At 15.7% G+C, this 14778-nt stretch overlaps 2 protein-coding genes across 2 annotated transcripts, besides 19 other annotated features; both read left to right on the top strand. All coding sequences in view use genetic code 6, as the record gives it.

The window, feature by feature from the left end:
• Positions 1-2379: 2379 nt before the first annotated feature.
• Positions 2380-2405: a microsatellite.
• A 232-nt stretch (positions 2406-2637) lies between these two features.
• Positions 2638-2676: a microsatellite.
• Positions 2677-2769: 93 nt separating this feature from the next.
• IMG5_204140 (protein kinase domain protein) lies at positions 2770-4357 on the top strand (the record flags this gene model as incomplete). The annotated part of the gene is made up of 8 exons (XM_004023798.1): positions 2770-2917; positions 2977-3140; positions 3181-3236; positions 3283-3433; positions 3477-3645; positions 3686-4102; positions 4150-4271; positions 4325-4357. 8 exons carry the CDS (start codon positions 2770-2772, stop codon positions 4355-4357), a joined length of 1260 nt encoding a protein of 419 aa, XP_004023847.1.
• A 968-nt stretch (positions 4358-5325) lies between these two features.
• Positions 5326-5403: a microsatellite.
• Positions 5337-5431: a microsatellite.
• Positions 5339-5471: a microsatellite.
• Positions 5348-5430: a microsatellite.
• Positions 5379-5430: a microsatellite.
• Positions 5390-5426: a microsatellite.
• Positions 5442-6889, top strand: IMG5_204130 (hypothetical protein). The gene is made up of 2 exons (XM_004023797.1): positions 5442-6103; positions 6187-6889. The coding sequence occupies exons 1-2, from the start codon at positions 5473-5475 to the stop codon at positions 6765-6767; spliced, it is 1212 nt and encodes a 403-aa protein (XP_004023846.1). The 5' UTR covers positions 5442-5472; the 3' UTR covers positions 6768-6889.
• Positions 6120-6153: a microsatellite.
• Positions 6842-6871: a microsatellite.
• A 115-nt stretch (positions 6890-7004) lies between the features above and the next one.
• Positions 7005-7046: a microsatellite.
• Positions 7006-7047: a microsatellite.
• A 46-nt stretch (positions 7048-7093) lies between these two features.
• Positions 7094-7132: a microsatellite.
• Positions 7133-7496: 364 nt separating this feature from the next.
• Positions 7497-7523: a microsatellite.
• A 674-nt stretch (positions 7524-8197) lies between these two features.
• Positions 8198-8260: a microsatellite.
• Positions 8261-9383: 1123 nt separating this feature from the next.
• Positions 9384-9415: a microsatellite.
• Positions 9416-12159: 2744 nt separating this feature from the next.
• Positions 12160-12217: a microsatellite.
• Positions 12161-12217: a microsatellite.
• Positions 12218-13207: 990 nt separating this feature from the next.
• Positions 13208-13274: a microsatellite.
• Between the last annotated feature and the right edge of the window lie 1504 nt (positions 13275-14778).

Genomic DNA, 14778 nt, shown 5'->3' with positions numbered 1-14778 from the left:
CTACTTTTAACATGAATATTGTCTATAAAGATAAAATAAAAAAAAAGAATAATTAAATTCAAGTTAAAATAAAAGATAAGTAAATAAATTAAATGTAAATATTTTTTAATTTTCATTTATATTAGAACTTTAATTTATATTTATTAATAGATAGATATATAAAAAAATTATATTTCGGAAAATAATTTATAATAAATTAGAAACTACACTTATTTAGATTAAAATTAAGTAATATTTTTATAGTATTATATTTTTTAAATTTTATTATTTATTAAAAAGTTTAATTATACCTATTTATAGAACATTTAAAATAAGTTAAAGGAAGAAGATCAAATGAAAAATTCTGCTTTCAAAGATTAAAAATAGAAAAATAAAGTTTAATTAAATAAAGCAACATATAAATGCAATATAAATACTAAAATTAATAAAAAATGATTAAATAATATATAAAAGTTTAAATTATAAATAATTAATAAAGTCCATATATAAAAAATAAATTATAATAGCAAAGTATATTGCTTTTAATATTTTTATTTATAAAAAATTACCTTAAAATCAAAAAGCCAACCCCCTCGAAAAAAATAAAAATAAAATAAAAGACATTAATTTTTATAATTAATTTACAAGAAATTTTATTATAATTTATTTTATAAAAATTATTGTTTAAAATTTAATTTTAATTTTTTTTTTTTAAAAAAAAAAAAAAAAAAAATTAAATAAAATCTCAAAAAAATTCATCTTCTAAATTTACTGCTTATAAATTTAATAAGTGATAACATAATAGCAATACTTATAATAGAAACCATAATTATGAAAAAAATTCTATTTAATTTATATAATTAACCACATTATTAATCTAAATAAAACCAATTTCCACAAAAAGTAACTAAAATTGCCAATTAACAAAATCCTGTCATCATAGATAAAAACTTAACAAGTTTTTCCCTTTTAAAATATGCAGCAATAATATTTAAACAACAAAATATAATTGAACTAAATATAGCCATTAATGTTGAAAATGACCACCACCATAAATATTCGCATTCTTCAACATGATAATCTATATATTTTGGTGAAGAAATATAAAGGTCATAAAAAAATGCCTAAATACCTTCTATTATAAGAATTGTAAATGAATTTATTTTAATTTTATCAAAATCATTACTATTGTTTTACCGCATTTCAATATTTGTATATGTGTATTTTTTTTTTTAATTAAAATAAAAATAAAAAAATATAATATTTAATTAATTTTATTTTATATAATTAAATATATAAGCATTTTTTTTTTAATTATAAATTGTTTTTTAAAAAAATTATATTTATTATACATAAGTTTGCTTTTTTTTATTACATTATACAAATAGATAAATTAAAGAACTTATTACAAAATAATAATCAAATATATAATAATTTAAAAATAAACTAAAATCTCCAGTGATTTCATTTAATCGAATTCTAATAATTCAATTTTAATAATATTTTTATTTTAAAAAATGTTAATAAAATATTAATCAGTTCTATTTTAAATAGATTATAAAATAGAAATAAAATAAATTACAAAAACTTCAGTTAAATAATATATAATTATATTATTATCAGCATTATTTTAGTTTAATTATCACAAAAAAATCATGAATTAAATTTAATGAATAAAAACAATATTAACTTAAGCTCCTAATAATTAAGCAAACTTATTAGAAAAAGAATCTCAAAAATTAATAATTAAATTATACATATTTTACTATTTAGTGTTTTATATTTTCTTTAATTTTTAAAAAATTAAGTAAAAAAAAAAGGCCATTATAAAATTACTTCAACTTTTTTTTTGGTATCAAAATACTTAAAAAATTAAAAAAATAATCTTATCGTCATACCTTTTTTTTTTAAAAAAAAATATAATATAAAAATTAACAAAAAATAATTCATAATACTTATTAATTCAAGTAAATATTGTTTATTAATAAAAACAAATAATAGTTTATTTATTTTTATTAATCTATTTAAGTCTTTTTCGATATTAATAATTATAATTTTTTAACAACAATATTCCACAATCTTTTTAATTAACATAAATTGAATCTAATACATTAAATTTAAATAATTAATATAATATTTCAATATTTAAATCTAATTTACTTTTATCTGAATTGTAATATTTCAAAAATTAATAAAAGAAATTAATTACATGAAAATGAAAAAATCATACTAAAAATCAAATAAAACTTGTTAAGTAATTTTCATTATATTATTCTTAAGCTATTTTTTATTATTATATATTTAATAATATATTTCAATCATTTAAATCCTTAATAAAGTAAGTCTGAAAATTTTATCAACATTAATTAATTATAATAGTTTATTTTTCAATTGTTTAACTTTTTTTTTTTTTTTTTTTTTTTTTTAGAAAAACATAAATAAAATAAAATTATTTCTAATTAGGTATACTTTAATTAAAAAAATAAATTTTAATTATTTATTAATTATATCAAAAAAATAAAATTAATAGTATTTATAAAAAGATAGATTTATTATATTTATATGAAAAATATTAATTAATTATAAAAGGATTGAATTATTTAATATATAATTTTAAAATTTAGATTTTTTAATCTTTATATAATCTACATATAGATAATTTTTATTTATATTATTTTTATATATATATATTTTTATATGCTTTTAAATTATAAATATCATTTCATCATAAAAATAAATAAATAAGAAACACATATAATATAAATAATTTTTTAAAAAAAAACAACAAAAATGAATAATAACACCAATATACAAAATTCCATAGCGAGAGATGTTGTAGAATATTATAGTAAATACAGGGCTAAAAAGACTTTAAAGTAATCTTAAATTCATGGAACTAATTTTAACATAGATGAAAGATATAAAATATTAGAAAAAAGTAATATAAATAAGTATTCAACCTAATTTTTTTTTGTTATATTTATATTATGAATAAAGTTGGATAAGGAGCTTATGGAGTTGTCGTTGCAGCTGTAGATTAAGCAGAAAACAAAAAGAAAAGTGTAGCAATAAAAAAAATTGAAAAGGCTTTTGAAGAAAGAATATATACTAAAAGAACATTACGTGAACTTAAATTACTGAGATTACTAAATCATGAAAATGTAAAAAAATAAAAATATATATTTATTTTAAATTATATAGGTAATAGGCTTAGATAGTATTTTATTACCTAAATCAAGAGAAGAATTTAATGATATGTAAATATTTTTATTTTACTATATATAAAAAAAATATAATTAAAAGATATTGTGTATCTGAATTAATGGAAACAGATTTACAATAAATAATAAAATCTGAATAAGTATTAACAGCTGATCATATCAAATTTTTCATTTATCAAATTTTAAGAGGTTTAAAATATGTTCATTCAGGAGGAGTTATACACAGAGATTTAGTAAAAAAAATAAAAAAATAAAAATTCATTTAAAATAAAATAGAAACCAAGAAATTTATTAGTAAACTCAAATTGTGATTTAAAAATATGTGATTTTGGTTTAGCAAGGGCAATACCTGAATCCAAAGCAAATGATTTAACAGATTATGTAACTACCCGTTGGTATAGACCCCCTGAATTATTACTTTCATGGACTGACTATACAGCAGCAAGTAATAAAAACTTTTTAATAAAAATATATTAAATAAAAAGTGGATGTATGGTCTGTTGGTATTATTTTGGCTGAGTTAATAAAAAGAAAACCTCTACTTCCTGGATCAAGCTCTTCAGATTAATTAATGAGAATTTTCGATTTAATAGGTACTCCTTCACCTTAGGAAATTGCAATGATTCCATATGATGAATATAGAAAATTTATCAAAGAATTGCCAAAAAGACCAAAAAAACCATTAGATAGATTGTTCCCTAGAGCTCCAAAAGATGCTCTTGATTTAATTGATAGAATGCTTACTTTTGACTTTTAATAAAGAATTACTGTCGAATAAGCTCTATAACATCCTTATTTAGCTGATTTACATTTACCTGATGACGAACCATCAAGATAATAGGTACCTTTCTTAGAATTTGAGTTTGAATCATATCCTAATTTAACAAGACAATAATATAAAGGTTTTTTTTATTTTAATTTTTTGTTAATAAAAATAAAATAAAAATAGATTTGGTTTATGAAGAAATATTACTTTATCATTATCCAGATTTTAAAAAATAATATCTTTTTAATATCTCAAATTAAAAATCTGTTATGTAGCATATATTTAATAATTCTAACAAAAATATTGTAATTTTTTAAATTATATATAAAATAATATTGTTGTTATTTTATTTTTATAGATTGATTAAGAATTCACAGAAGAAGATGGATGATAAAATTAAAATAAGAAAAATAATAAAATTTTATTTAAATATAATTTTATCTATATTCAAAATTATATAATTATTTTTATTTTAATAAATCTTTTTAATTTTTAAGTTCGAAAAATTTTGATGGATTTTTTTATTCAATTTGTAGAGTATTTTTTTTTTTACAATTAATATATTATTTTATTTTGTTTTATTTAAATTAATAATATCGAAATGTATATAGTTAAATATTTCAGTTTAATAATAACCTAATTATCTATTTTTTTATATTACAAAATTAGCATATTTAATTTATTTATTATATTGTCTAATACTATACTAATTTAAAGAATAAATTCATTTTAAATTGTAATTAATAAATCTACTTCAAATGAATTTCATGAAAATTGTTATGTTTTTTCATTTCATAGAATTTTAATTTTTTTTTTTTTTGAAATCTTAATATATAAAAAATACTCTAATTATAAAAATTCTTTGTTAAATATATTATTTATGATTTTATTTTTTAAAATTTATTAATTTTATTATTTATTTTTTTAAATTAATAAAAATATTAATTTTAAATCTAATAATCATCTAAATTCTATTTAGTTTTTATAACAATAAATGCAGAAAATTTTATTTAAATATGTTTTATTTTAAAAAAAATTAAAATAAAAAACTCAAAACAGAAAATTTATTATTATATTTATATTTAATTATATAAAAAATTATATTTATGCTTTATTCTTAGATTATGTATTGTTGATAATAATTTATTTATTTGTATATTATAAAAGAAGATAAATTAAAAATATTCGTTTTTGATTAAATATATACTTTTACAAAAACGCTTAAAAAACAAAGGAAAAAAATAATCTAAAACGGAAATAATGTTTTTTAATATTAAGAAAAAAATAAAATTTAAACAAAATAAAAAAAAAGTAAAATATAAAGAAAAACATATATAAAATAATTAATATTTTTTTTTTATAAACATAATATAAAGTAACTAAAACAAAGAAAAATAAATAAGTCAAAAAGTAATAAAAAAAGAAAAAAAAATAATAAATAAAAAATAACAAAAAAAAAAAAAATTATTATAAAAAAAAAGGAATATAATCGAAAAAAAAAAAAACATGAATAAATAATTACTTTGCTTATTTTTAGTTTTATGCATATTTATTGTAAGAGCTGACAGAAGTTCTGAATAAGCTTTCGAAACCAAAGACAATGTTAATAGAGCAACCGAGTTACTTTAAGAATTACTTAATGACGTACATTCAAACTTGAATGATTTAGATAAAGACAAGGAAACAAACAAACCCTTATTAGAAAAGGACATATAAAACTAAAATGATGTCCTAGCTTAAAGTATTGTTCATTGTAAAAGTGAAGAAGCATAATTAAAGGACTATGAAGATAAATTATAAACTACTAGAGATTATATTGAATACCTTAAATAGAGAATGGTTGATAACTTAAATAGATTAGATTCTCTTAACTAAGCAAGATGTTAATAAAATGCAAGTTTCATAAAAGATATGAAAAATTACAACCTAGCTTTAAGATTAATCGAATTTTTAAGAATTTAAATATAAAATAAAGATAACTTTTCGCTTATAGAAAAAAAGCTCTTGATGTAAAAAATCAATGTACTTTTCTAATTATATGAATAACACGATACTAATGGATTATAATTATTATAATAATATGTTAATGATCCATTATATGATATTAAATAAGATTATACTGAAAAAGGAAGAAATGGTAAAATTACATATAAAATATATATTTATAATATATATGTATAATCATATTTGCTAAATATTTAATTATTTAAAATTAAAAAGCTGAGCAAATTGGCAACAAACATATTGATAATAATAAAGATGATCTTAGTTTAGAAGGGTTTGTTAATGGAGAAAGATAAACATGGGCCGGATACAAGAGATAATTATTAGATTTATTGGACAAGTTCGAAGCTAAAATTAAAGAAAATAAAAGTTAAGCTTAATAAGACGAAATTAATTCTGCCATGCATTTAGCCGAATTTTAAGCCTAAGTCGAAAAAGAAAACAAGGAACTTGCTAAATCACTTGAAGCTGCTATTACTTAAGAAGCAAAATTAGTAAGATTAGTTGAATAATACACTTAAAATTCAAAAAAATGCAGAGAATAAATATCCTAATAAGAAAAATTAATTAGTGATTCTGAAGAATATTTAAAGAAAAAAATATCAGAATACAACAGCAAAAGAGCAGCATTATTAGAAGAAATTTAATTACTTGAAGAAGTCTTAGCTATCTATAATTAAAAAGTCTAAAGTAATGAAGATGACTTTAAAGATAGAGTTGATGCTGTTTCTGAAGGAAATTTTGATGATTCTTATAACAAAAGAGAAGTTCCTGAATATCGTTTACTTGGAAATTGAATAAAATAAGTAATATGATATTTCTTTATTAATATTAAAGAAGAAGAAGATAATATATATATTTACAATTATAGTATTTTTTTATTTTTTTTTATTATTTTTTTCATTTATAATGTTGAATTAAAAAAAGAATCCATTATTATCTAAATTTTAAATTATAAAAAAAACAAAAAATAAAAATTAAAAATTAAAAGTTTATTTTAAATATTATATATATATAATTTATAAATTTATTTTTATAAATAAAAAAAAAATATATAATAAATAAAAAATAAATAAAGATATATAAAAATACTAATTTTATAAAAATAAATAATATTTTATTTTAAAAAAATATATAAAAAAAAATTAATAAAATATATAAATTTAAATAAATGTTTATATATTTATTTAAATATTTATATATATATATATATAATTTATTTTACATATAAATATAATTACTTATATATATTAATCAATTTTTTTTTTATTTATACATTTATACATAAATATACTCATTTTTATTTATTTATATTAATATTTATAATTATATTTCAAAATTAAAGTTTAAAAACATAAATTATTTAACAAAAAGTTGAAAATAATAATAAATAAAATTACTAAATGTTTCCTTAACCTATACATTTTCCAACCCATGGGCAATGATGATTATATCCTTTAATACAAACATTACAATTATTACAATGCCTTATATTTTAATTTTATTTAATTTAACACTTTTTACAATAACTTAATTTTTTTAACTTAATTTTTATATTTATAATTTAAAAAAAAAATTATACTATTTGCTTTTTTAATCTTCATCATCTATTTAATATTCTTAAGATGCTATTCCTGGATTTATTATTGCTGTTAACATATAACTTATTAATTAAATATTAATATTAATTTATAACTAAAAGAGTATCTTCTAAAAGAATTTTAAATTAAGAATAAATCAAAAATAATTAATCCAATAAAAGTAAATAAAAATTAAGACCCTTATTTTTTATTTTTTTGTAAAATAATAATAAAAGAAAATATTAATATTAAAACAAATTAAAAATCTTGTATTTACATTAAGGACCAATTGTATATTTAGGTTCATTTTATTAAAATAAAAAGACATGATTATTTCCGAAATTTCTCTAATGCTTTTATTCTTAAATTATTATAATTTCATGATTCTATTGTTCTTCTAAAATACAATTAGTAGATTAATAATATTCTTTTTATTAATTTTCATCAAAAAGCGTTTACTAATTTTCTATTTAGCTAAATACATATGTATCGTTATTCTAATTTTATATATTATTTATGTTAAAATCGCATTAATTATTCATTTTTTTGTTTAAATTAAAATGAATATAAAATTTTTTTATATATATAAATAATTTACAATATAAATGTTATTTCTATAATAAAAAATAATATAACAAAAAAAAAAAATATATATATATATATATATATATATACATATATATATATATAGTATATATATATATATATATTATTTTTAATTTATTTGATAAAATGAATTATATATAACTAATAATGAACTGATTTTTTATATTAGTATTTATCATTTTAATTCATATTCACTTTTGTTTATTCTTTTAAATTTAATAAAAAATATAAATATAAATATATATATACAAAAATTAAAGTTTTCGATGAATAAATAGTATTACTTCCTTTTTTATGAAGTTATATATTACCATTTCTAGTAGTTAAAATAAATTATTAATCCAAATTACTTTTACAAGAGTTTTTTTTTATGTCTAAATTTTATTTTTATTTTTTAGTTTTACAGATATTAATAGTTTTTTCTTTAGGCTAATTGTATATAAATAAATTAAAAAAAAAAAAAAAAAATTAAAAATACCAAATTTTTTTCAGTATTAACATTTTTTTAAATATTTAAATTTGAATTTCTTTTTTAATGTAAAATCAAATTCTATTAAATATTTTCTAAATTTATTAATGAATTATAAAAATTCTCCGATAACGGAATAACATTTTTAGAGTTAATTATTTCTTATTAATTTGCTTTATCTAATCTATGGGTTGATTAAGATGTTTATTATTATTTTTGTCTTGTTTCTACTTTTTATACCTAAACTTATAGATCTTCATTTTAAATTTTATTTTCTTTATACTTTTAGCTTATAATTTCTTATATTCTTTCACTTTTATTAATTTAATAATTTTTTAAAAATTATCAAAATTTTCAAACTTTATATTAATTATATATATTTTTTTAAGTAATATTTTTATTTACTTTTTCATTTAATTTTTTCTCTTGTATTTATTATTTATGTTAATATATATTAATTTCCATTTTTAATTATTAATTTTAAGCTTCTAATTCATCTATCTTATCTTAAAGAGTATCTCTTTCATTTCTTAATTAATTTGTAATTTATTCATTTTATTTAGAAAGCTTAGAATAACTTTCTATTTTTTTCTATAAATTATTGTTTTAAAGTTAAAAGTTTTCTAATTAGCTTTATATTTGTAATTTAGTTTTATCATTAGCCTATATTTCCATAATTTTTTAAACTTAAAATTATTTTAAAGCAGCTTAACTTTAACTTAATTATTTTTCAAATATTTCTGTTTTATTTCTTTTTTTAAAAAAATAAATAAATAAATAAATAAATAAAATACTTTAATTCATTTTCATATTAAATTTAATTAAAATGTATTTCTTAAATTAATTAATTTTCTTTAATCTCATTTTTATTAATTTAATCTTTTAAATTATTAATTTAAAATTTAAGATTTTCATTATTTTCTATTATTTCATTCATTTTAAAATTATGATTTTAATTAAGTAATTCTTATTATTGTTCCTTATTTTTTAAGAGTTTATTTTATTTGTCAATTTCAATTTAATGATTTTAGATTTTTTTATTTAAATTTATAATCTTGGTAGCGTTTTCGAATTAATTTTGTTCGAATTTTTCCATTTCTCTATATTTATTCCCCAACTCAATTTTAAGTTTATTTTTTTCTTTTTTTTTCAACAAATATTTAGACTTTAACTAATTAAACTTTTAATCCTAATTTAAAACTTCTTACTATAATTCTTCATTAATACTAACTTATTATTCCAAAAGTTTAGAAATGTCATTTGATCTTAACAATAACTTATGATAATTTTTAAATAATTCTACTGAATTAATTTTATCCTATTAAGACAACAAAAATATTTATTCTTTTTCAAAACTTAAATTAAATTGTTTCACTTTATTTTAAAATTTATGTGATTATCTTAAATTTATTTTTTAAAAAACTTAATTATTATTATTTTAATAATCAGATTCATCTGAAGATGAACTTCTTAAAAATTCTCTTGCAACCTTTAGTTGTTTTTGTATGCTTTTTTTTAATTACTTACTATTGTTTAAAGATTTATTTCCACTACTAAAACTGTTATTACTTTTGGAATTTTTCGATTTACTTTTTTTCTTAGTTACGTATTATTTTTAATTATTAATTTTTTTCTTTTAATCACTAAAAGAACTATTATTTAATTTATTAGAATAAGACACACTATTATTACCATATTGCTGGTTACTTGTAGAAAGTGATTTTTATCTATTATTTATAATTTATTATTATTTCTTACTAGAATGAGAAGACTAAGAAATAACTGATTTTTTTGAAAGTATAGATTATTAAGATAAAGAATCATTTCTTTTATCTGTATTTTAGACTAAATTATTATGTGAATTATCTGAAATCAAAAACTTAACTGATTTTTATTTTATTTATTAATTTTACTAATAATCTTAATATTTAGTATGATTTGGGATATAACCACTAGATTTGATGCTTAAATTTTCTTTCCTATTACTCATTTACTTAGATTTAGTCGCAGAATTTTTTTTTGAACCTTTCTAATTTTTATTATTTTTAACTGCAATTCGACTTTTCGTTTATTTTTTCTGTCCATTACTTCTATATGATTAATTTTATGATATTGGAAGTATTAAACTCATACTTTTACTTGGTGTTCTTGGGGTTTTAATACTAGAAGCACTTTTAATTGCACATTAAATTACACTTTTTAACTATTAAGAATGTTTTTTTTTTTTTTTTAAATAATTTTTCTTACTGAACTATTTTAAGATTTTTTTAAATTCTAATGAATTGGAATAACTTTTTTACTTATTACTTATTTCTTTTTTGAGTTTTAGAGACTAAGTTAAGGTGTTTGGAAATACTCTATTCCATCACTTTTATTTAGTTTAGTAGAATTTATGCTTACAGTTTTTTTTTTATTATATATACTTTCTATATTAGGAAGACTTCTAGCACTAAAATTAATAACTTTTTTTTATATTATTTTTTTTTTTTATACAAAAAAAAATATTTTACTTTCACTAAGATTACTTAGTTTATATTTAATATCATCAACTTTAGCAATTAAAATTAATTTATTTAATTCATCAATGTTCGTATTATTTTTTATTTCTTCCGAAATTTGTTTCACATTAATATTTTTTTTCCTTAACCACCCATTAAAAAAAATCGAATTCTATTAAGGAGGGTAAGTAATAGACTAATCCACATTTCTTAATTTTAAATTAAGCTTTTCTACTTCTTAATTACTTTTAAAGCTTTATTATTAACTAAAATTATTTTAATATATTTATTAATCATTTGATTTCATTAATATTTATTATAAACTTGATTATTAATGACATTATGAAGGATTAAAATTAAAAGTTAAATTATTTAAACTATTTAAATAAGAATTTCTTTATTTATGAATATTAAATATATCATGAAAAGTTCTTTTCATATTATTTTATAATTTCAAAGATGCTAAATTAGATAAATATTCTTTAGAATGACTTATAATAGAATTTATACATAAAATAAAAGAATTCTAATTACAAACATTTTTAAGACATTATGTTAATATTAAATTATTTGAAATTTTTAAACTTTGGTCTTAAATTTAGTTATTATTTTAGTACATCTCTGCTAATTCAGTAAAAAATTATTAATAGTATTTGCTTTATTAAGGAATTAATTTTTCGGCTATTTCAATGTTTACAAAATTTAATTCACTTACATTTGTTTTAGTTTTTAGAAATATTTTTAATATTTATGTTTTGCATTTCTTTTTTATTTAGTTTTATTTTTATGCATATATATAAAAAAAATAATTTTTTTTATTTACATTATTTAAACTTTTAAGATCTATTTTTTATATTATATCTATATAGTCTTAAAAATCAAATATTTCCTTTTGTAAAATTTAACTTTCAGTATTTTAATAATAAGAATTGTTTAAATTTATTAAGTCCTTAATAGTTTCTTTGCAATTATTTATTTCATATAAACTAATATTAACACTTGCTACACTATATTTATAAAAATTAACAAAAAGCAATTATTATATTATATTATATTATATTATATATTATATTATATTTTTATATATATTTATTTGCTTATCCAATTTTTAAAAGTTTTATTATGAAACAGATTTAAATATTTCTTAAAATATTTTACTAAATAAACCATTATTTAAATCTTTTGTATCTGCAAACAATTAACTTTTTTTTGATCTTTTATTTCATTATTTTTATTTATTTATTTAAATAAAAATTATTTTCTAATTTTTTATATATAAATTTTATAATTACTTTTATGAACCAACTAAAAATATACATGCATTTTTATTTTTTTAAACAAAACAATTGATTATTGGTTGAATCTCTTATTTATATAATTCTTCAAATCTTTATTTTAAATTTTATAAGTTAATTAGTTTATATTTTAATTTACTATTAATCTTTATCATATACTTTATCTAAACTGAATATTTCATTTGAATTTGATTATTTTCTAAATAATATAACAGAATTTTAATAAATTTTAGGTATTTTTTTTTGGATAAAAGAGTCTTCAGTTGACTTTCTTTTTATTGAAAGCTTTTTTCTATTATGATTTAAACTTTTTTTAATTACTTTTACTATAAATTTTATATTTTATTATTCCATTTATATTATATTAATTATATTCTGTTAATTAATTTTTTTTTTTTAAATATCATATAATATAATTTTTTTTAAAAAATATATATTTAAATTCTTAATTATGTTTATTATTAGTTTTGCTTTATAATATTATGAAAACAAATATATATTGCTTTTAAAAAGGTAATACTTAGATACTATTAATATATCTTAGAATATTTATAAAGTTAAAAACTTTTATATTTTTATATTATAAAAGTTATTAATTGCAATAATAAATTATTTAAATATAGTTTATAATTTTTGATTTATTAAACAAATAAAAATATTAATAATTAATGAATAAAAAAAATTTTTCTTTAAATATTTTTTTTTTAAATAAAATAATATTTTATACTATATTTAAATTAAAAAATTGTAATAAATATTTAATTAACATATGAAAAATTATATCATTTAATTATTATATTTTTTTTTATAATTCTATTTGTCTTTATTCATTTAATTTTTTTTATTATTATATTTTATTGCATTTTAAAATAAATATTATATTGTTTTGTTCATAATTAAATATTATTATTATTTCAACAAAAATATATAATAATTTTAAGTAAGCAATTCATTTATAAAAATGTATCTTTTTTAATTAAATTAAATAAAAATATAATAAAAATCTTAATTAACTCTAGATTTCAAGAGAAAAACATAAATATATTAAATAATACTATTAATTAAATTCAATTTACATTATCTTAAATTAAGTAAATTAAAAGACAACTTAAATTCAAAATAAAGAAGAAAAATAACGTTGATTAAATTTTTTTAGAAAAGTTTAATTATAAAAATAAGTAAATAGTTTCTTTAAATTATATAAAACAAACAATGAAGATATGTTAAATAATAATAATTTATAATCAAGTTTATATTTTTATTTAAAATAAAAAAAAATATAAATAATCTTTATACATATTATGGAGAAGGAGAATTCTAAAATTTTAAAGAATTTAAAAATGTTATATATAAATTTTTATAATAAAAATCATAATATGAAATAATGATATATTATTAAAAGTAAGAATATATGAAAGGTGTATAGTTAATCGGTGATAAGTTTGGACTTGGATTTGAGCTTTTTCAAACAAAAGTACTTTTGAAGAGTATTATGTAAATTTAAAATTTGAAGATAAGTGAATGTATGTATGATCAAATGGGGGAAATATATAAACGAAATTGGTTAAATGGCAAAAAAACATGGAACGAGTATGATTATTGGTAAGGTTATAAAATTATAGTTATGTAAGAGAATAGAAAGTTAGGAAGCCAGTAGATGGGAAAGAAACCCACTTATATAGAAAATGGATATGTGATTGAATGAGATTTTAAACTATATTTAAAATATGGATTAGGTTAGGAAAAGGTTAATAATGGATATTTATTTATTGATTAGTATTTAAATAGAAGGCCGTAAGATTAATGTGAGTATTTTAGAAAGAAAGATTACATTATAGATGAGATTTTAAAAATGGTAAAGGAAAGTAGTAAAAAAGATTAAAAAAGTATTTTTTTGAAGAAAATTATTATAATGATAAAAGAGTATATATGAGGTTTTGGAAATAATTATAAAGGTGAATATTATGATAATTAGAAAGAAAAATATGAATAAATATAAACGAAGATGATTATTATTATAAAAAACATTTTTATATTATTAAAAAGAAATTATTAATTTCTTTTATTATATTTAATAAAAAAATAGGAATTTTGAATGATTTTTTTAGCAAAGCAGCAAAGAATATGTTTTTTTTTAGAAAAAAGAAGAAAAAAAAAATTGCCTTTAAACATATAAAACTATTTGAAAATAAATGGAATAAAGTTAAAAAAAAAGGCATAAATTGTGTTATGGATGTTTTTTATATAAAAAAGGAAAATCAAAATTAATATAATTTTTTAAACGTGTAAAATAAAAATACGCTATATAATGACACCTTCTATCTGAACGTTTGGTTAACTTTCTTTTGTAAATCTTCAAG

Source organism: Ichthyophthirius multifiliis, assembly GCF_000220395.1.
Source record: "Ichthyophthirius multifiliis unplaced genomic scaffold scaff_1120509251435, whole genome shotgun sequence".
Taxonomy (NCBI): domain Eukaryota; phylum Ciliophora; class Oligohymenophorea; order Hymenostomatida; genus Ichthyophthirius; species Ichthyophthirius multifiliis.
Note: the sequence above shows the minus strand (reverse complement) of the source record. Positions and strands in the feature narration are given on the sequence as shown.